The 20412-nt window shown below is 46.1% G+C and overlaps 1 protein-coding gene across 4 annotated transcripts in view; it reads right to left on the bottom strand.

Annotated features, from left to right (window-relative positions):
• RCOR1 (REST corepressor 1) overlaps positions 1 to 19761 on the bottom strand; it is an 89237-nt gene extending 69476 nt beyond the window's left edge. For 2 of the 4 annotated variants that reach the window (XR_007509581.1, XM_049828528.1), the window contains exons 1-2: positions 19369 to 19760; positions 19203 to 19262 (exon numbers count right to left, since the gene is read on the bottom strand). Coding sequence is in view for 3 of the 4 variants with exons in the window: in XM_049828528.1 (XP_049684485.1) it covers positions 19203 to 19262; positions 19369 to 19555 (247 nt within the window). In the remaining variant the exon portion in view is untranslated. Of the gene's footprint in view, positions 1 to 19202; positions 19263 to 19368 lie in introns of all 4 variants that reach the window. The other 2 variants (XM_049828529.1, XM_049828530.1) reach the window with 2 other exon arrangements.
• Between the last annotated feature and the right edge of the window lie 651 nt (positions 19762 to 20412).

Here is a 20412-nt window from a genome sequence, read left to right as displayed (position 1 = left end):
TTGTCTGAAACACAAAATGCTCTGCATAGCTGGTAATACACTTTAAAGAAATACATTTTCGAGACACTTGGACGCACGCTAGCAAGCAGGTTGCTAAGCCAGTGTTTGTTTCATTCTTCTCTCTGCAAGCCATTCCCACAACATACTGATTAAGACAATGGCTGTTTGGCTGCTAGATCCAGGGGAAGCTCTTCTAGCTACTCTGACCTCCTACCCTCTTCTCAGCTCACCTGCATACTCATCTGTCATAACACACACGTCAAACTACAGCCAGGCGTACTTGGTCATAGCCTAGCATCTCTTCACAGGAAAGCAGGTCACTAGGAGGCCTTGAACCCTGCGAGGGGCCTCCTTAAATTATGTCTCCACATCAGAGTAACAAGATTCTATTCCCCTCAGGGTGCCCCTAAGGCTCCGTTATAATGGAGCCTAGGAAGACAATTTCACCATCCAATAGACCATGGTCTTCATGGACCACAGCAGACACATTTAGGACTTGCTTTTAATCTCTCCCTTCCAAGAGCCAACAGAACACAAGTTCTGTTAAGACTTCCAAACAACGAGGGCTCACATATTGTACAGACACACCTTGCACAGGGTCAGCTCAAACCCGAGTTCTACTACCAAGGACTTCTGATGGATGCAGCAGGCACTCAGCACCCTCTGGCTACCTTGCACATGGTTGAGTGACAAATGCTGTGGTGTCTCCATAGACCAGCTGTCCTCTCATCGCTTAGCAAGGCATAGCGCTGGAGCTGTTATTTAATAAAGATTTGGAATTCATTTCCTCTTTTACACCATCATGAGGAAAATTAGCTAGCTCAGAGGCATGAGACAACAGTGTGACTGATGCAGAGGGTGTTTATTTAGGCAGGCAGCTAGAGAGGAGTCCGGGAGAACTGAACATGCTTCTATTAGCATCCCTTGGCATTCACTTCTCCAGCTTTTGCAGTAGATGAGGCCTTTGAGTGTGGGAAATTCTGGGCTTCAGGCACTTGCCTGAATTCGGCATGCCAGAACACACTGCCTCAAGAGTTTCCCTACCTTCTCCAGTATCTTGTATTCCCCTCCCAGATATTCAGGGGACAAGTCTCCAGATTCTCAGAAACTCTCTGGTGAAATAGTCACAGAAAAAAGCATGGAAGAAACTGCCAAGAAACACTCTCCAAACCCTTTGTTTAACATGGAAGCGGGTTTCTCCTGAGCCAGTGAAATCCCCCTGCTCCAGGGCTGTGGCTGCTCCACCATGCCAGGCATCGCCCAGAAACAGGGACAACGCCAAAACAATCAAGAGAGGCAGCATCATGAACTAGAAGTTAAGGTAACCCAGAGAAGTATGCCTGTACATGAGCAGCACTGGACAGCCCAGGAAACCTTCCAGTCCCTCATCACTCCATTATACACAGAGGAAAGGAATTAAACTTTGAGACACATCAACACTGCTCATAAGGCACAGCACAGGTCTGGCACAACAGAGTCTAACCCCAACACACATTTATTTGCTATGTACTTCTCTTCCTTCCCAGCAGCCTGAAAGGGAAATGTGTAAATTTAGCTTCTGCCTTCCCTGCTAGAGACATCTCCCTCCCCCCACCAATGCACAAATGCAGACTCCTCCCCGAGATGGCCAGGCAAGCCAAGCACTGGCTGCACCTGCTTTACTTTGCAGTAAAGCTAGAGCAAGCACACTGTCTCCATGAGGAATTCACAGTGGAATAGTTAATGCATCCTAGTTAGCCTGCAGCCAGAAACACTTTTGACTTTTGGAAGAGAGATTACAAAGGAAAATTTCTTCCTGTTTTACCTTCAGAACATGAATTAGTTTGCTGTGGTCAGACCAGACTTCAGATGCATCAATTCTGTTAGTAAGACAGACCACAAACACTGACACCTCCGCTCTCCATCTTACTTGTCACCCAATCAGATGGGGGGGGGGATTCCAGCCCTGCTTCATAAAGCACTATCTCTGCTCAGGCTGCTGGTTTCTTCTCTCATGTTGCTACACATGTGCTTGTCCACTCCATTCTCATCCCCATACTGAACAACACAGGTAGCTTTAATGTAAAATAGAGAAAGCTAAAAGGTTCAGCTTTCTGCCCAAGGTCACACTGGAAGTCAAGCAATGAGTATCCTATGGTGAAACACCTGTCACAGTCTCTGCCAAGTGGAAATGATTCTCACATGTCAAGATTTTAGGTGACTTTGCTTAATGAAACCAAGCTCTTTTTAGAGTCTTCTCCCCACCACCACCTCTTACTTTCAAATGTCAGTGTTCTTTGCTGCAGGGCACAGTAACCTAAATCAAGCTTACCTTCCCGTGTTAGAAGAAGCCTTGCCTGTTTCCCCACTTCAAAAATTAACTGGAGGATGCTCTTCAGAACAAGGTTTTAAGCCACTGGGCCAAAAGGGGGAAGAAGGGGAAGAAATATCACCACATTGTCTCCATACCACCTCAGTTTCTCACCTCAGTTCTCATTCATTGAAGTCCAGCCTCCGTTGTGCAAAGAGAGGTGACCCAGCTGGAGGCTAACAGGAGTTAAGAAACACAAGAATCTGATGAAGGCTTAGCTATGGAGAACACACATGCAGAGCAGAGGTGCCAACTACTCATCTTAGTACCTGGATTAACAGTGCAGTCTTGCCCTAAACAGGAACAGCAGCTACCTCGCCTGTGGCACAAAAATGTCCCAAGCTCCTCTATGTGGAGTGAAGTAAGTACCAAGAGCCATGAACGCTGCAGCTGATAGCATTCATTTTCCCCAATCCCAGAACAAGCTTGTACTCTTACACTGCAAATGACTGAAGGAGGGGAAAAAGTTATTTTTCTTCCCCTGCCACTGCTCACCTTCACTTGTTACTACACATCTAAATCTGGCAGGAACCTATCAGCCACCTTCACAAGCCACTTCCAGTGGTCAGATATGTCCCAGAGAGCACTTCAGAGGCTACTGTCAAATCCCAGCGTCCTACGTGCTCTTTCCCCCATCGCTGCCAATTAGTCAGACATCTACACAGAAGGGCCATTTTTGGTGTGCTGCCAGCTTCCCCCCCATCCAATTCATTCCAAGATCTGTCCACAATCATTACTTCATCCCCTTGCTCACTTCACTAACACTCTAGCTGTGCTTGGCCGCAACCAAAGACTATTTGTTTATGGCTATTTGGAGGCAGTGTTCCTACCACCTCCCTCAATGCCAGCCCCTACTCCTACTCCATCCAACTGTAGTTGCACTGAGACAGGTCACTACAATGCAAGTTAAATAGCCACTTAAACATCTGCTTTGACAAGAACATCTTTGTCACCCTACAGTTGTGTGACGGACACATCTGTGAAACAACAGGGTGTAACTGTACTGTGATCGAAGTATGACAGGGATCTCACACCTGTCTAAGAACAGCACCAGCACAAAGTGCCTGCTCTTACTGAACAGGGTCCTGGGCACGCCTGGCCAAATTCAGCACCAGAGTAACCACCTGCTGCAGCACAGACACCGCAATGGCAGAGGAGGGTCCCGCTCTGAATGCACAGCACAGGAACAGCACACAAGTGACCGCAATATTGCTTGTTTTTCAGAGGGGGGAGGTTGAGCTGTTGCATGACACAAGGAACAGGAATTGGCATGACCCAGGAGTTCTGTTAGGCAAGGCCTGTCCCAGCCTCAAGAGAGGTCTAAAGAATGCAGACAGGAACAGCATTTCCAACTCTGAAAGAGATATGGTGCTTTGTGCAGCTCAGGGATGAAACAAGGAGTCTGGAAAGAAGGGAGGTTAGAGGTAGAGAGAAAGCCATAAGGCCCCTTAACCCAAACAAATATTTAGCTAAGAACTTACAAGGAGTAAAACACAGATGGAGGAATGAGACCTGGTACTGTAAAATTCGAGCCTAAACAGAAGTAACAAGACTTGAGAAGATCAACTCAGAGGTGAATTCAGACTCTAGATCCTGCAAAGCACATCTTGCAATTTTATTCAGCTGAATATTGTGCCAAGAGCCAGCCTGCATGGTGACTTACAGTGTTCGGCTCTTCCTGCATCTGGCTCGGGCACACTCCCTAGAGCCAGCAGTTCAATTGGCTCTCTTGCACTTGCGGTGGCCTGCTACAGTCCAGCAGAAGGTAATCACACATGAGGTCCCCATGCTCCAACGGCAGTACAAAGGGATGATGCCTGCCTTCAAGGGACAGGCAGGACAACGAGGAGGAGAGGAAAGTAAAATATACTGACAGGTTGGCTGAAATGCTTACTTGCAACCCCCCCTACACCTTTATTGCAGCTTATGGCAAGCCATTAGCTCCATGGTGACCATGCTTCACCAAGCCCAGCACAGCAGGGCCATGTAAACAGTATGCTGTGGGGACATCACACTTTGCTGATGGTCACAGGAAATCACAAGTGACAGAGCAACAAGAGCAGGTGCCAAAACCAACTTGCATCCCCACTATGTAAGTCCTCAACTTCTGAGCAAACTGCTTTTGGGTCAGGTAGAACAAAGTCACAGCAAAGAGTTTCAGCTGAATGGCCTGAGCAGCTGTGGGGCTGGCAGAGGGCACATGGACAGAGAAAGCCACAGTTCTCCTTCCCTTGGAGGAGAGAAAGGAAGGACAGGCCTGCTCTGGCTCTCCCATCACCAGGCAAGCTGCATATTTGCCCAGGTTGCCAGAGCAGGACTCAGCCATGTACATAAGCCCCTAACACTGACAAGAACAGCTGCTGTAGGCAGAAGCAGTAGCTCAGCTCAATGTGGATGTGTCAGGCCTTCAGATACAGCAGCCTTTGGCTAGTACAATACTGTAGCTTCCCTTCCACCACCACCCCACCAGCCTGGTTATCTCCCGATCTCAGGAATTCAATTCAAAATCATATTCCCCAAAGTGTAGGAAGGGTAGATTTGCACTCACTTGAACTGGCAACTGTTTAATCTATCAAATGATAAAACAACAGAAAGAATGGCCAAATATCTTTAGAAGAGGACACTAACAGCATGAGGGGGGTTTTTTTAATTAATATTTTCCCCACTACCACTTTTCAGCCCTTCTTGGTTGGTTGTCTTCCTATTCCCCCCTCCCATCTAAGACAGTTAGCTTCCAGCTCTGCTGACCTCACAAGTCCTTCTCGCATCATTCTTGCATCTTCACTGATTTCTCTCTCCTTACAGTTGCCCTCCAAGACTACAGAGTCTTGCCAAAAATGCAGAAGAGAAAACACATTCTTGTTGTCCGGTCAGCTTGTCCTTTTAACATATGGCACACAGAGTTTTGTTTCATCTTAAACTCAAAGCAACAAAGTTAAGCAGGCAGCTCTCATTACAGTATTACAGAAGTTGAAATTTTAGGCTTATTAAAAACTAGTGTATTTAAAATTCTATATAGATTCAAGAACGCTGGAAGTTACTTTAAAAAAAATCAAAGGCAACAAAGACATGAGTTTCACAGCAATTCTGCCGTTTTAAGCTTTCTAGTAACATAGCATGGCCTTTCAGTTAACATTTCATTTCAAACCACTTTAAAAATATATGATTGCTCTGTGATTGTTCTGCTCCCATGGACATTTTCATTGGAAAAAGTAAAGTCAGGATAAGTATGTTCTCTAGTCAGTGCTCACTGATTCCCTAAAACAATGGGCAAAAAACCCAAGGGCATTAAAAGATGTTTCTAATTACTTTTACACTACTGATGAGAACCAGATACTTACTCCCTGCTGCATAATCCCCATGTGCCAGGTACTGTACAACTCACCAGGATATTCTCTTCCAAACTTGCTTAAAACAAGCTTTTGTATTCTGACCATGCTCTCTACCAAGCCTGTACAATAGTTATTAACCAAACCAAGAGAAAATGACACATAATAGAATGGTTCTGTTAAAATTCATTACAACTGTCATTCCTAAAACTCCCAGGTACTTTCTGAAAACATCCCCCCTCTCCATTCCCATCAGATGCATAGAGATTGATGAGATAACACCACTGCTAAGGAAATTTTCACAGGTAAGCCTTACCCAGGTCTTGACTATAGCTTCACTTAGTCCGGAAAGAGAATTTTAGTTAGAATGATTATACCCAGAAAGATGGATTTCTTTTGAAGGCAGTATCCCATGTATCAAATCCATTTCCACCTAGAGAACAGCTACTTAGAACATTTTGTTCACACTGAAAAATTTCCAGCCCTTTGATTACAAAGGCAACCTGCCAAGTGAGAGTATAAAATTAGCACATTAGTGCAGTAGTGTCTTCCTTAGTCTGAAGACAGCTTCAGTGCCTCAACGGCATGCCACAGTTTTACAGGGGTAAAACTGAGCTAAGACTAACTAGATTCATTCTTTCCTACTCCAGAGGCTCAGAATCACTTGAACAGCAGTGAAATACAGATACCAAGCCAAATTATGTCTACTGATGAAAGAGCAAGAACCAAGTAGCAATAAGAGTGCAAAGGCAACCCTAGCACACAAGGAGAATCCCACTGCAACAGCCAACAAACACCACAGTAAGCAAGCAGCACCCAACCATTTTATCCCTTCCTGCTGCAGGGCATATTGCAGCACAGGTGTTTCCCACTGTGGCTTGCAAGTACCAAGTCAATTTTTCAAACCCTGGTTGTAACTGCTGCTCACTTTAGAAATGTAAGTTATTTTTAAAATGCATCATCAAAAAAAAGTTAAATACAACCCTTTTCCTTTTATTCTTATGTTTGATAAACATTTCAGCAAGCATTTATCCAACTTAGGCAAGCTCTGGGTGTGCACCTGCTCCAAGCTTTGTCTCAGCTCTGGCACCATGAATTAAATCCACTGCCTTTATTTATATAGGCACTATATAGTCACTGGAAAGGTTTCTCCAACCAATGTCTTTTAGAGACCCCATCACATCTCCTTCCACCCCCTCCCTCAGCAGATATTGACATCATTTTGCAAGCAATACTACTGCATCCAGTTGTTTCCTTCTCTTGAGCTGAAACAAAAGGACACACTGCTGCTCGGGAGGTATTGCTCTGGGCAACGTAGCAGCCACCGCTGAGCGAGTGATAACCAGACAGGGCAGCATTCCACCAAACTGAGCTGGAGACAGTTGATTTCAAGAGGAGACGAGTGTCTGCTCCCAGAGCCTCTTTGCAAGGGCTCAGGTAAGAGGACATGAAAACAGTCCCCTTCCCAGCAAGTTTCAGAGCCATAAGGACTACTTCCAAGCCTAATTCCCCCAACACCTCATTTATTTGTTTTTATGACCTCTGAAAATATTCTTATTAGGGGTTTAAGAAGTTTTGTCTTTATTTCTTCTCCATCCTCCGAAATAACTTCAGCAAGATGAGTACAATAAAAGACATAATTTTCCTAATGTAACTATTCTCACGCACACTTTGAACAGCTTAAACGTTTATAAAGGTCCTGTCCATATACATCCACCCTTTCAAACCAGCAGCAGCTGGTCTTGGATTGTCAGGCAAAACAAGTGCTGCCCATCTCTGGCTCCTGGACCAGCGCATGGTTGTCACTCAGTCACTAGCTGCACCAGAGCAAACTGCAACACCTCCCAGCTCCACCACCTTTGGTTCTGCTCCAAATAGAAAAAGTCATTTTTCACCCAAATCCACAAATATACCTAGACCCTTGCCAATTTTCAGACTGTTGGTTGGATGGCTGGATTTGTGCCTGCCCTGTTTGTACCACAAGGACAGCATCTGACCTGCATGTGGAGGACAGCTTGTTGTCTCACCTGAAAGTGCCCAAGAAAAGAAACAAAAGAAACTGATCCCATGCACTCACACTCCCAAGCAAATCTAGGTGGGGGGAGAACCATCTTAAGAACCAAATCAAGGGGACTAAAAACCCACCCAAAATACAGAAGGAGCTAGAGCACAATGCAGCAGTTTCCCAGAGAGCAGACTCGCTTCTCAGAGCCAGTATGCACAGGAGGAAACAATTTGCAAAGCAACTCAGATCTTGGGCTGAAAGCCAGAGGACAGCGCTGAAAAGTCTTCCCTCTGCCACCAAGTTCCCACCAGCAAGCCTCTCCCCCAAGTTCTTCAATACTTGCACAAAGCCTAACAGAAGAGAGGCAATGAGAACTTCAGATGAGATCCATCTGTACTCTCGCAGCTCCCCTCAGCACCACCCAACTCAGCACACCCAACGATGAGCCCAAGGCTGAGCCTACAGCAAAAAGAGGAAAAGCTCTCCGGAGCACTTGCCCATCCTCATTGCATCACAACTCGCTGCATGCCGATTTGAGTCAGCCAGCAACCCTAAGGCTTGTTTTATTCACAAAACAGGCAAGGAGACCTCCCCTCCCTCCTCTCCAAATTTGTAGGATAGGTTTCAGAGCTACTCACGGCAACTCGGCCTCAGTGCCCGGCAAGCAGGGGCCAGCTGGAAGCTCCAGCCAAGCACTCAGCCTGTCCCCAGGGCAGCCCTGGCTACAGGAGAGATCAAGTCTCTCACCTTTCTCACACACCTGTTTGCTTACAGCAGCAGCAGTTCAGGAGAAGAGTGACACTACTGGCCAAAGAGACAGATGCTCTACCAGGCTAAAGTGGGGGAAAGCTCCTACAAAAGCAAGCAGCGCCTTGAGGCTTCCACAAGAGAAGCTGAGGAAGAAATTCTTCAGCAATGCAAGAAAGCCTTGAGAAAAGAGCCTGAAAAGGCAAAAACATCACTGCTAATTAAACGCTTTAAAAGCAGGCAGACGCCATATCCAGAGGTGTGCAAGTTGTAAAATAGGTTAAGGGGCAGAGTTCTGCTAGATCTTCGCCTCTTTCAGAGCAAAATTGTAACAAAGTAAAAATCACAACCACTTTCTTCCAGCCTGAGAGGTAACTGGCGAGAACAACTACAATGTAGTCCAGGCACAGAGAAGGTATCTCTCCTGGAGGTATCTCTCCTGGAGGGATGAAGTACAGGGGGAAAAGGGCTCAGGAGCATAAAGAAAAGCACAGAAATCTGAGCAGGGATGGATTAGTAAGAGGGTGGACAGATAGGATCTAGAAGCTGTACACAAATTATAATGAAAGCGGGAGAACCGCAAAGAGCAACTTAGGAAATGAAAAAAAAAAAGGCTGAGGCATATTAAAGGAAAGCAATCTTTTCTTACAAGAGTTGACTACAAAAACATTTGGGGCAAACCAAGCAAGAAGTTTTTCCCCACAGAACTAGGTAATTTCTGGAAGGACAAGCAGGGACAACTGCAGTTTGTTACGGTGGTCAGAGGGGAAAGGGATAGCAGTGAGCCAAGGTGCAAAGAGAAATTAACTTCAAAGCAGTTGCTCTGGGAGGTTAAATTAGGTAAGAGCGTACTTTGCTAAGAAAGAAAAAGAGCAGGTGGTAATTGGGAGCATCTCTATAAATGGCCTTACTCCAACAGGAATGACAGTTACTGCACAGCAAATGTTTATAAAATAAAAAAAATCCATTTAAACCAGTGGCCACAGCATAACCAATTACTGCGGTGATACAGGAAGCCAACAGCTGCAGAGACAAAGGCATGCTGGAGCTCAGCCCTCAAGAAGCACACGGGCCCCATCGCTCCCTTAGAGTTTGGGTCGCCAGTTCCCTTCAGGCCCCTGTAATTTGCCATACATCCTTTGTCAGGCACTGACGACAAAAATAACATGAGGGAATGGGCTGCCCTTATTTCTTGAACAAGAAGTGCCAAAACACAAGCTTGCGACAAAGCAACTTAGCAACAAGAGATTGCCCAAGTTAAAAGGTCTACGCCAGCTCATCCAGCACATACCAGCATCTACGCTAACAGTGTGCAAAAGCAGTGTAAGTTTTGAAGGTGTTTACCTTGCCTTAGTCATAATTTTAAGTTTTTACAGCCAGAGTTTAGAAGTGATCTTGTGATATTTTAAGCCCGTGACCTTTGTTTAGAGTATGTCACTTTTAGCAGTATCTATTTTAACGCAGGCTACAACTTTTAGACTATATGAGCAGCACAACACTTTTGCATTGGATGGCACATCACTTTGCTTCGCAGCACTCTGTTTTTAAGAAAAGGTTGTGTCAAAACCTACCTGCTGAAAATCCCACTCACCCAGCCACCACATACTCATTATTCAGATGTACAAGAGGGGGTTTCCCCCATGGTTGGCTGGTGTCAGGGGACCCTTTTGGGGCTGGTTTCATTCTGCCAGCCTAAAGACAAAGACCCAGAATTTGGGGCAAGCCGAGTTGTCCCCCCCCCCATGAAAGAGGTAGAATATCAGAAGGGGGGGGCGAGGGGTTAAGACTACTTAATCCGCACATTAAGCTGGGTCTGCCTAGCAACAAGTTGGAGTTTTAAACTTGTATCATCCTACTTGTGTTCCCATGGCTACTGTCATGAACAGTGCAGTGGCAGCTGCACAAATCAGCACAAGGGTCCCAGGAGGGACATCTTTAAGATTCCCAGACAGAAAACAATACGGAGAAAGTACGAACGCTACACCTGGCACACCTGCCTGCCTTTACAGCCCTTTACTCCCCCTGAAAGCACCCAGAGCAGCCCCCTCCTGGGGATGGAGAGATGCCAGCCAGGGGAATAGACACACATACTGGTATCTACAGATCATTTGCACTGTTTAGCACAAAAAAAAGCTTGAATTACAGATGCAGCACTTATAGCTTCTCACACAGCTGTTAGCAACCTAAACACAGAACTATATACAACTCCAGCCAACAGTGCCTGCTACGTGGGGCAGCTAGCTCTCAACACAGGGTGGGGAGGCCGTGAAAAATCCTCCCCCATCCCAATTCACACGTGACCAAACGTATGAGCATTCCCCCCAAAGAAGGTGGAAAGTCAGAGGGAAGAGAAAAAAAAATTCTACATTTCAATGCAAGCTGCAAGTAAAGAGTTGCTTCAAAAGCAATGCTGTTATGTAAACCAGACTTTCCCAGTCCTGCTGCTCCAGTTCAAGAGGGGAGGCCACTTCCTACTCAGGAGAGGTTTTTCTTAGCCTTTATCCATCCCCAATCCCCCTGTGGAACTAGAATCTCTCTGTACCCTCTCCAGGGACCAGTTAAGAGGGGAGGGCAGGCATCATGCCCCTACACGCAATCTTTGTTTATACCTATTCCTCAGGGTTTCTGAACCCAGAAGCCACAGCTATGATTACACATTTGTTACACTGTGCTTTCATACTATGGTTATAAAGTCTAGAAGGACACCAATTCAAGGTCACATACACTAAGAATTACTTTCAATACCCAACTCTCAAATCAAAGCCTCTATATGAACTAAACCCCAACCTGATAAGACACCTGGTCATCTAAAAGTACATCCACATGCTATCATGACAGGTTATCACAGATACCTACAGACAGCAGAACTGAAAAGCTGCAATAGACAGCCACGTGGTTAGACTCCTCTAATTAGACAACTACACTACAAAAACAAGCCATTGGCTCTGTCAGATTATTATTTGTGAAATCCATCCAGGTGAAGAGCACAGAGATAAGGGAGGTGGGCAAGGAAGATGAAATAACTCTAAGGTCAAAAACTCACAACCTTATAGGAGCAGGAGAATATTTTTCTCAAGATACACCTAGTTACACACACACAGAGTACATACAAGACCCTGCTGATGTCCCCTAGAGGTACCTGCACTATAGAAGGACAGGGCTGAAGGGGGAAGCATAGACTAGAATTTCCTCCCAAGAGGGGATTTTTGCCATTTTATCACACTGCTGCAGCCTCCTCCCCCCAGAGAGGCAACATTTACCAATACTTCCTTTATGAAGTTCAAAGAGCAAGCTGCTGCATAGAGCTCAATTTTTTAAGGTACTTGGAAAGGTAGATTAAACTCACTTGTTTCTTCTCAAAACCTTACATGAGAAGTGAAGCATATTTATCAAGTTTGACCTACAAAACTTAAAGGCAGTCCCATCACAATCTGTTGCATTTCAAAACAGAGAGGAGCATAAAAGCAGCCCAATTCTAGAATATGCTGGAGAAACTTTCACTGTCTTCACTAAGGCTGAGCACATCCTCTTGCACTTTCGAAAAGCACAAAGTCAAAACTTTCACATGGAACTATAAATTAAAATCTTGTCACATTTAAAGAAGGAGATACCTAATCTAACATACCCTACAAAAGCATTTATTAAGGCCTAGTTTAGTTTACTAATCAATTTTGTGTTTTCAAGAACTGAATTTTGAACTGTTCTTTCAAGTTTAAACACTTAAGAACATGGGATTGCTCATCTTGTTATACCATCAAGTCAAAGCCTCAAAAGACAAGGTCACCCAGTGCAGAAAGAGGTACAGACTTCCTAGGAAGAGAGCATGTTCTTTCTTTTTGATTTGGTCTCTAGACTCAATCAGCCACTAGTCACTATGTCTCAATCTTACCTTACACTTGGAACGGGTAAGGCAAGCCTTGGCCACAACCAGAAATTGTTGTATCCCAGGGAAGCAGGGACTAGCACTAACCACAAGTTTCTGAGGAGCCAGTTACTTCAGATTTACCTGCCTGGCGCATATTAAAAAATTGTATATTAAAGTTACAACACAGTTAAAAAAATACATACATATGTGCAACAAAGCATTGTCGTTTATACTACTCTGAAGGTATGCAACAGGACTAGAGCCCACTATAAGCCGCATTATACAGTGCGCCTTGATCACAGAGGCAAAGATTTCCGAGCTAATTATAATGACTAATCACAGGGAGCTCTAAGCCTTCACTTGGCCAAGTCACAGACCTAACTAGGGCTGAAAACAAGAGTTTTAAGAGCAACTCATTAAGCAGCAGGAACCAGCTATGAAGAACAAAGCAGTCACTCTACCTAGTATTAATTCCAGTCCAGCCATTAATACATTTGTCAGTACATGAGACAGCTATTACCTCCACATACAAACACTGCATGTGCCAGGCAGGGAAGGAAGCCACAGGCTTTGGCTGCACTGAGACTTGTTTGTTTACTACAGCATTAAGGTTTGAGAAGGATGTCCTCCGTACTATTTGAATAACAAGACAGCTCCAAAGACATGCCTTGGAATAAGGTGGAGCAGGAGGTCTGCTCACCACCAGTAGCCTATGCACCCCTTCACAGGATGAGTGAACAGACTGGGTAAAAGCTACTGAGCCACACAAGTTTAAAAATGGTCTCCCTCAGGCGAGCAGCCCAGAGGTAAGAAAGGTATGCACCAAATCAACAGCTGTACTCCTTCCTGCTGAGGTGCCAGATATGGATAATAAAGTCTCCAGCTTGAGCACTACTCTTCCTCTTTTTCTCCAGGGTGGACTTAAAAAAAACAGAGGATAAGCTGAAGTGTCAGCAACTAAAAGTCTGCTTCATTCTCCTAATGTTGGAGTAGTGGGACTGCAACCTCTCCTGCCACAGTGACTGGACCAGGAGTACATACCGGTGATGGAACAAGATGAGACTGAGACTCACCCATGCACCAGCAGAGTTGCCAGCACAGTAAGGATGCGGCAGGAGTCATCTCCCCCTTCCTCAGGGCTGCCAGGGACCAGTCTGGCCTTGAGAACTCCCTTTGACTGTACCTAAATGCCCATGCAGTTGAGACAGCCGAAAAAAACAAGGTTTCAGCAGCAGCTTTTCGTGGAGCAGCTGTTGAGGACCTTCTCATCTGCTCCGCAGTACAGCACATACAGAGAGGCTGTGACTTGTGGAAGAAGGAGGGCAAGACAAATACAGCCCAGGAGGGAGTAAGGGGCTGAGCAGACTACAGCTAGGTGGAAAAGCTCCTTTTCTCCCACCAGAAAGTTTAGGAGAAAACCCACAGTATCTAAATTTTCAACTACCTAATTGGGAAGACACTCTTGTTGGGGACGATGCACAGTCTCCTCAGCCAACAGTGAAAGGATCGAGGCATGCCTGCTTTATCAGGATACTAGGGAGCCTCTGTCTGCCCAAACACATTGGGCATTAGTATGTTATGGTTTGGTATTTCCAATTAGATCAAACATCCTCATAACTCTCCTTTCTTTTCCAAAGAAACGGTTGCACTACAGGAGTTCCTGCCTGTTGCATTTAAGGCAAAGTTATCTGAGGAGATGAGATAGCTTTCCAGGATACCAGTATTTCCAGTTTCGGGAGCTTGGTTTTGACTTTTCCACTTGCTTAGATGGAGATCCTGAAGTCTCACTTGAAGAGCACACTTTTTTCCCCACCCCCTTTCCGATGAGTCCATTCACCTAAACACCATTTTCTCTTACAGTCATTGGGTACTCAGACTATTTGCAAACTATTAGGACTGTTGGGAGCGGAACTATTTGCAAACAAAGAAACAGAACAAGCTGGCTGGGAGTTGGACTTGCCAAGTGCACATCATAAGGGGGCTTTTAACAACCTCTTGTTAAAGGGTTACAGACCCTACTGCGTAGGCCAATAGATGCTTCTGCCAAGAACCCCATGAAGTAGCTGAAGATACAACCTAATGAAATCTGGCCTTTACAACCATCAGAGAAATACAGCTATTCTAGGGGAATCAGCCACCCAGGGGCTGTCCCATTATTATACTTTCACCTTTGATCCTAAATAGACAGAGGGTGGGCGCATTTTAAAAGCCAGAATTGGATGGATGGATGCACCACCTTCCTCCCCTAGGACACTGCCAGGCCACCACTTCCCTATCAGGCATTCCAGATCAGAGACAGCAGGGACTATGTTGTTTGGGTTTTTTTACCCTTCTTGGACACAACTACACTGACAAGAGTTTCTGACTACACTGAAAAGGGTTGTTGGTTTCTTTTTCAGGGTTCTCCCACCCCAACCCCCCTGTTCATCTTTTGGTACAACTGAAACAACACAGTCTGGGCCATGAAGGAAAGCCACAGCATATCAAGTGTTAGTGCAGGAGCACGCAGAGCACAGCTAACAGTGTGGACCAGAGAATTAGCTTCTCAAGGATTAGTGACGTTCTAGCAGTGAGCACCTTCCAGTAGGCTTTTCTGCATCTAGAGGTGAAAGCACTACAGAGTATTTCCTTCCACCATTTTTACTTTTACCTGTTGCAGTGCAACAAGAGAAAACTGGGAAGAGAGCAGTGTTGCAAACAAGGGACTGAAGTCTCCCAACTGACATGCATTTCAACTTTGGATCTCTACAAGACACTATTGAGTCAAACCAGTTTTTGCTCATCTGTTTCCACTGGATATGGCTCCAGAAGCTGCTTTCCAAAAATGACCAACACAGCTGATGTCCAAAGGTATAGGATGTGGCTTGGTTTTTTACTGCCATCGCAACAAATAAGGGAATCTAAAGTTGTAGTGCTACAAAGGAGAAAGAAAAGCTCATCTGCCTTCAACACATGTCAAAATACAGCAGAGACCATTCTCTTCAGGAAGTTAACACTCCTCAAAATTATGGAAGCTTTAATCTTTAAAATTCACTGGCTGTGTTAAAGTGCTCACTAATGTTTTCTTCCACCTATTTTCAATGTTCCAATAGCAGAAATTAATAAGCAACAAGTCAAATGGTCAAATACAATATCAGTGCTTCCCCACACAAAAGATTTTTATTTAGCTTTAGGATAGGCAATGTTTCCTTCCACTGAATTTTTCCATTAACAGGACATGTGGGTTTCATTTGTACGGATTAAAAGAACCATAATAGTTTTCCCTCTTCAAAACCTTCAACATCTCAGGCTGAGAACTCGCAAGAAATGCTGACCTACCGATACCAGCCTTCGTTTAACGCACAGAATTTTCAGCTGGCTCTGAGCTCTAGTAAGAGAAGAAATAGGACAGACAATAGCAATTTTTCACATCACATCTGTGAAATCAAGACCAAACAGTGAAACACAGCTGAACTGCAAGTTTTACTGATTCTAGTGAGCTCTGGCATGTGATTTTCAGCCCAAAAAGTTTTGCCTGTTCTTCTCCCTCGTTGAATCAGCTTGTTCAATAAACATGTTACCTCTGCAAAAGCCTTGCCTTTACTGTACAATTATTCTTATTACACAAATAATAATAATAGAGGTGTAAGTACTATACCAATAATAATAGAGGTGTAAGGTTTTGAGACAATACAAGAAGTGGGATCAACACAGTGAGAGCTTACTTTCTCAAAGTAAGGGGAGATTGGGACAGGTAAGAAAGAAAAGAAAGATAGCAACATCAACTTTGGCAAAGAACCTATAGGCTCTGCCAGCACATGGAATAGGCCTTGCCACTGTAAAGAGATTTACTAAAGGAGCTGCGAGTAAGGACCACCTCCTACAGAGGATTTTTACAGTCAAAGAATTGCATCAGGCCCTTCCTTGGCCACTGCCACAGCAAGTTTTAGCCACAAGGAGTATTAAAAACTTGCACCAAGATATTTTAATCCAGAGTGAGAACTTGTTATTTTCTGGTTCTAAGGATGAAGCAAGAACAGAGAAGCACAACCCTTAACCACTTTCCTCGTACTCTGCTCAAAGAAGGGAGACAAGCACTCTCTATCCTCCTCCATGCTACCTGAAAGGTGCTGAGGTCCCTTCCCTCCCTAAACCTAGGCAATCATTGAGGAGACACTCTCTTCACTTTCAGGCCATACCATACGGTACTATTTGTGCTCTTCTCTGGCTATTTGATTCACGAAATCCAGACCAACATTCCACCACTGCCTTGCTCTACCTCTCTTTTCTCCCATAGTCTCACAGAAAAAAAATTTCAGAAAAGCTTTCCTGATTTTATTGCTCTTTGCTACAGCTTGCATAAGGCTGAGACATGAAACAAAATTAAACACTTTTTCTGCCCCTATGCATGGGGACAGAGGAACACCCACATAAGAATGCTGATGTAAGAATCAGCAGTTACAGATATACCTCAGCCAAACCCAAGGTACAATTAAACATCAGGTTAAAAAAAAAACAAAAAACAAAAAAAAAAAAACAAACAAACAAACAAAAAAAAACAAAAAAAAACCAACAACAGAAAAAAAACCCACACCACACACACAAGGCCTCATCTGTGCCATTTTCCCCTCAGACACAGCTAGAGCAGCACAAGCCCTCTGCATTTTACCAGCCAGCTAATCTGAAGGTGAAAGCCAGTGCAACTCAACACCAAACAACCTTCAAGCCTTAGGATCCTTCGGTCAACCAGTCCCTAAAATTTCTAGTGAGAAACAGACACAGCATCTGTGCATTCTGATAACACTATGCCATTGATTTAACTTTGAAATTACCAGTGAAACAGGACAATTTAACAGTTTCAGTCAAAAGGTCGTAGTGCACTGTGTTAGGCTTATTTACAGTTTTCGTTCTTAAACAGGGAAACAAAAGAGGCATAACAAATAAACACAATGTGGCTATTTAGCCTTTAGGACCAAGAAGGGATCACAAAATTCAGGGAACAATGTTGCATTGCAAAATTATTCCTGGGTAATTCCACAGGCCAGGAAACCAACTCTTCAATAGACAAGCAGACAAAAGTTCATCTCAAACTTAGCTAAGAAGTATCCTTTTAGGAAAAAAAAAAAAAAAAGAAAAGAAAAAATAGAAAGACCAGTAAAGGAAGATCCAATGCCCATTCAGGTCATCAGAAGACTGATCATTTGCTTCAGGTGAATCTACTAAGAGCTTGCTATATCATACTGTGTACTCAAAAAGAGCGCCTGCTGATGCTGTGTTAGTGTATATATTACTCAGAAAAAAATTTGTTTCTCCACATCACATACTTCCCCCTCCCTTCCACTCCACACAGCACAGAAAGCAATAACCTTTGTATAGGTCACTGTACATCTATAAGTTAAAACCAGAACAATGTATAACTAAGCACATAATAGTGAGGAAGGGGCACATAGTATTTTTTTCCCCTCCATCTATTATATTAGAGAAATGAATTGCACAAAAGAGTGTAATTCACAGGGGTGACCGAAAAGCCCAAGTATTGTTGTGATACCTGGCTAACAGCCAGCGTGATGCACGTTGTGTGTTACAGAAATGTTGTGTTTGACCTACAGATTGAAAAACAGTGTCAACTGCTGCCTAACTAACAGCTCCCCCCCTTCTCCCCCCACCTTTTTCTCCTCCTCCCCCCTCCCACCCCCCACCCCTTCCTCCTCCTGGTCAACCAAGAAATGGAGCTCCCATGTGCCAAGACCTTGTATCTTATTTTGTCAAGAAAATGAAGGGGGGAAGGAGTAGCAAAAAAATGATTCTGTAAATAAAGACAAGTAATATTGAACTCAAGAAAAAAATCCTCTTTGCCCTCCCTTCCCCCACGCCGAGACCTTAACAGTTAAGAACAAACATATATATTTAATAATAAAAAAGGTATCCAACACATTAGTGCACAGGCTGAGGATGATCCATGAGAAATCTTTTTCCTGAATCCACACAATAGTAACTCTCAAGATTATTTGATAAGGAGACACGGTGGCTTTCCACACCATTCTTTTTGTTTTAAGGCAAGAGGTGCGGAGGATTCAATTAAGTTTGGGCTGGGCAAAGGGACAACTCCAAACCCTAGTATCTCCAGACAGGAGGAGGGGTTTTCGCTAGCTTCAGCCTCCAGTTACAAAGGAACAATACCAAAAAAAAAAAATTGCTTAGATTTCAAACTAAGGAGGTCAACAGCCTGTCTTTCTATACACAGAGATACATCAGTACTAACGTGCTTCCAGCACCTGCCTTTCAGCACAGCCCCAATTCCTTTGTTTGCTCAAAATTTGCTTCCATGCCACTTTAAATTAGCTTACAAAGAACCGCAGCAGAATAGCTGGAATGTGAAACATTTTTTTTTTTGGAGGGGGGGAGGCGAGCAGCTTCTTAGGAAGAGAGAAAATTAAAATACAGACCCAAGTCGCTTCTAAATACCCTCAAAAAAATTATATTTACAACTTGATGTCTTTTAGTTCCATCCCTACCACCGAGCCCACAGACACATGCGTCCAGGAGGGGATTAAAAAAAAAAAAGAAAGAAAGAAAGAAAGAAAAAAAAAAAAAAAACCACCCAACTGCCATCTCCTGCCTCCTCTAGCCCTGCCAGCTTCCCTGTTCCTCCCTGCCTGCAAAGCGCCCTCTGGAAAGCATCGAGACTTCTTTTATCAAACGGGGGGGGGTGGGGGGTGGGAAGGGGGGGTCCTTGCTCCTGCTCTGGGTGTTTGGGACTGGAATTAGGGGGGATTATTTTTGAACACATCACCCCCACCCCCCCCCCCCCATGAGGGAGTACCCCCCCGGGCTCCGCTCATCGAGGGTCCAAAGCAACGGATGGGGGGTGGGAGGGAGGTAGTTCCCCCCCCCCCCCCCCCCCCCTAAAAAATAATAAAGACTTACCGGGGTCGAAATCAGGGACCACCGCCTGGTACTGCGGCCCGACCCTCATACCGCCGCCAGCTGAGGGAGGCAGAGGGAGAAGCGTTACCCGCGTGGGCCCGCCCGGCCCCTGACACCCCCCCCCCCCCCTCCAGTCACCACACACCGCCGCCCCCCCGCTTCTCACCGTGCTCCTCATCGCTGGAGGACCCCGAGCTACCCTCCTCCCAGGAGTTGCCGCTGCTGTTGCCGTTGGGGGCGGCGGATAAACTTTTGCTGCCGCCGTTGTTGTTATTATTCGCGCCGGCGGCGTTGTGGTTCCTGCCCCGCCGTTTCCCCGAGACCTCCGGGCCCTTTTCGATCATGGCTGGCATTTAGGGGAGGAAAGGGGGGGAAGGGGGGGGAGGGGGGAGTGGAGAAGAAGGGGAGGGGGGGGGAATCAGAGTTTAAAAACTGCGGGGGGGGGCCGGGGGAGGCGGGAGCTGGGGCGGGCCGGGCCGGTGCGCGGCGGCAGCGGCGGCGCTGCTACATCCCCCACCACGATCGCCCCGAACTTTGAGGCTCATCCCAGCCCTGCGCTGGGACTCCGTTCAACCTGCGCTGCTGCCTGCGACCGACCCCGCCTCTCCCCGCTCCTGCTCCTTTCCATTGGCTAAACCTACATTTTGGGAGGCTAACCCGCCTGCCCATTGGACGGCGCTTCCCGTCCATCGTGGCGGCCCGGCGCTTCCGTTTGCTGGGTTAGGTGGAGGCGTATCGCCGGGCCGTACGTGTGAGGGCTCCGCGATCTCTCCGCCCAGCGATACCTCTCCTCCGAGGGCTGCGCCGGAGCGGAGCCGGGGAGAGGCGGGTTCGCACGCCCCCGCCGGAGCGGAGCGGAGCGGCGCTCCCCGGCCCGGCCCGGCCCGGCCCGGCCGGCGGAGGGGTCTGCGGCGGGGTTCGCCGCTCACGCTGTGGACTCAGTCCCCCGGACGACTGTAGCTAGGGACTACTTTCCCTCTCTCTCCCCCCCCCCCCGCCCGCCCCCCCCCGCGGCGGAAGGTTATGGCGTGGTTTGAATGGGATTCCATACAAAGCCCCCGTTGCCCGGGGAGGGGGGACGGTTGGCGCCGGGGTTCTGCGGGAGACCCAGTCGGGACGGCCCCCGCCGGCGGGGGCTGCTGGTCCGCGGAGGTGGAGGGGGAGGGGCGAGCGAAGAAGAAGAGAGTCCTCCGAGGGGCTGGGGGAGCCC

The sequence above is a fragment of the Accipiter gentilis genome, chromosome 25 (genome assembly GCF_929443795.1).
Source record: "Accipiter gentilis chromosome 25, bAccGen1.1, whole genome shotgun sequence".
Classification (NCBI taxonomy): domain Eukaryota; kingdom Metazoa; phylum Chordata; class Aves; order Accipitriformes; family Accipitridae; genus Astur; species Astur gentilis.
Note: the sequence above shows the minus strand (reverse complement) of the source record. Positions and strands in the feature narration are given on the sequence as shown.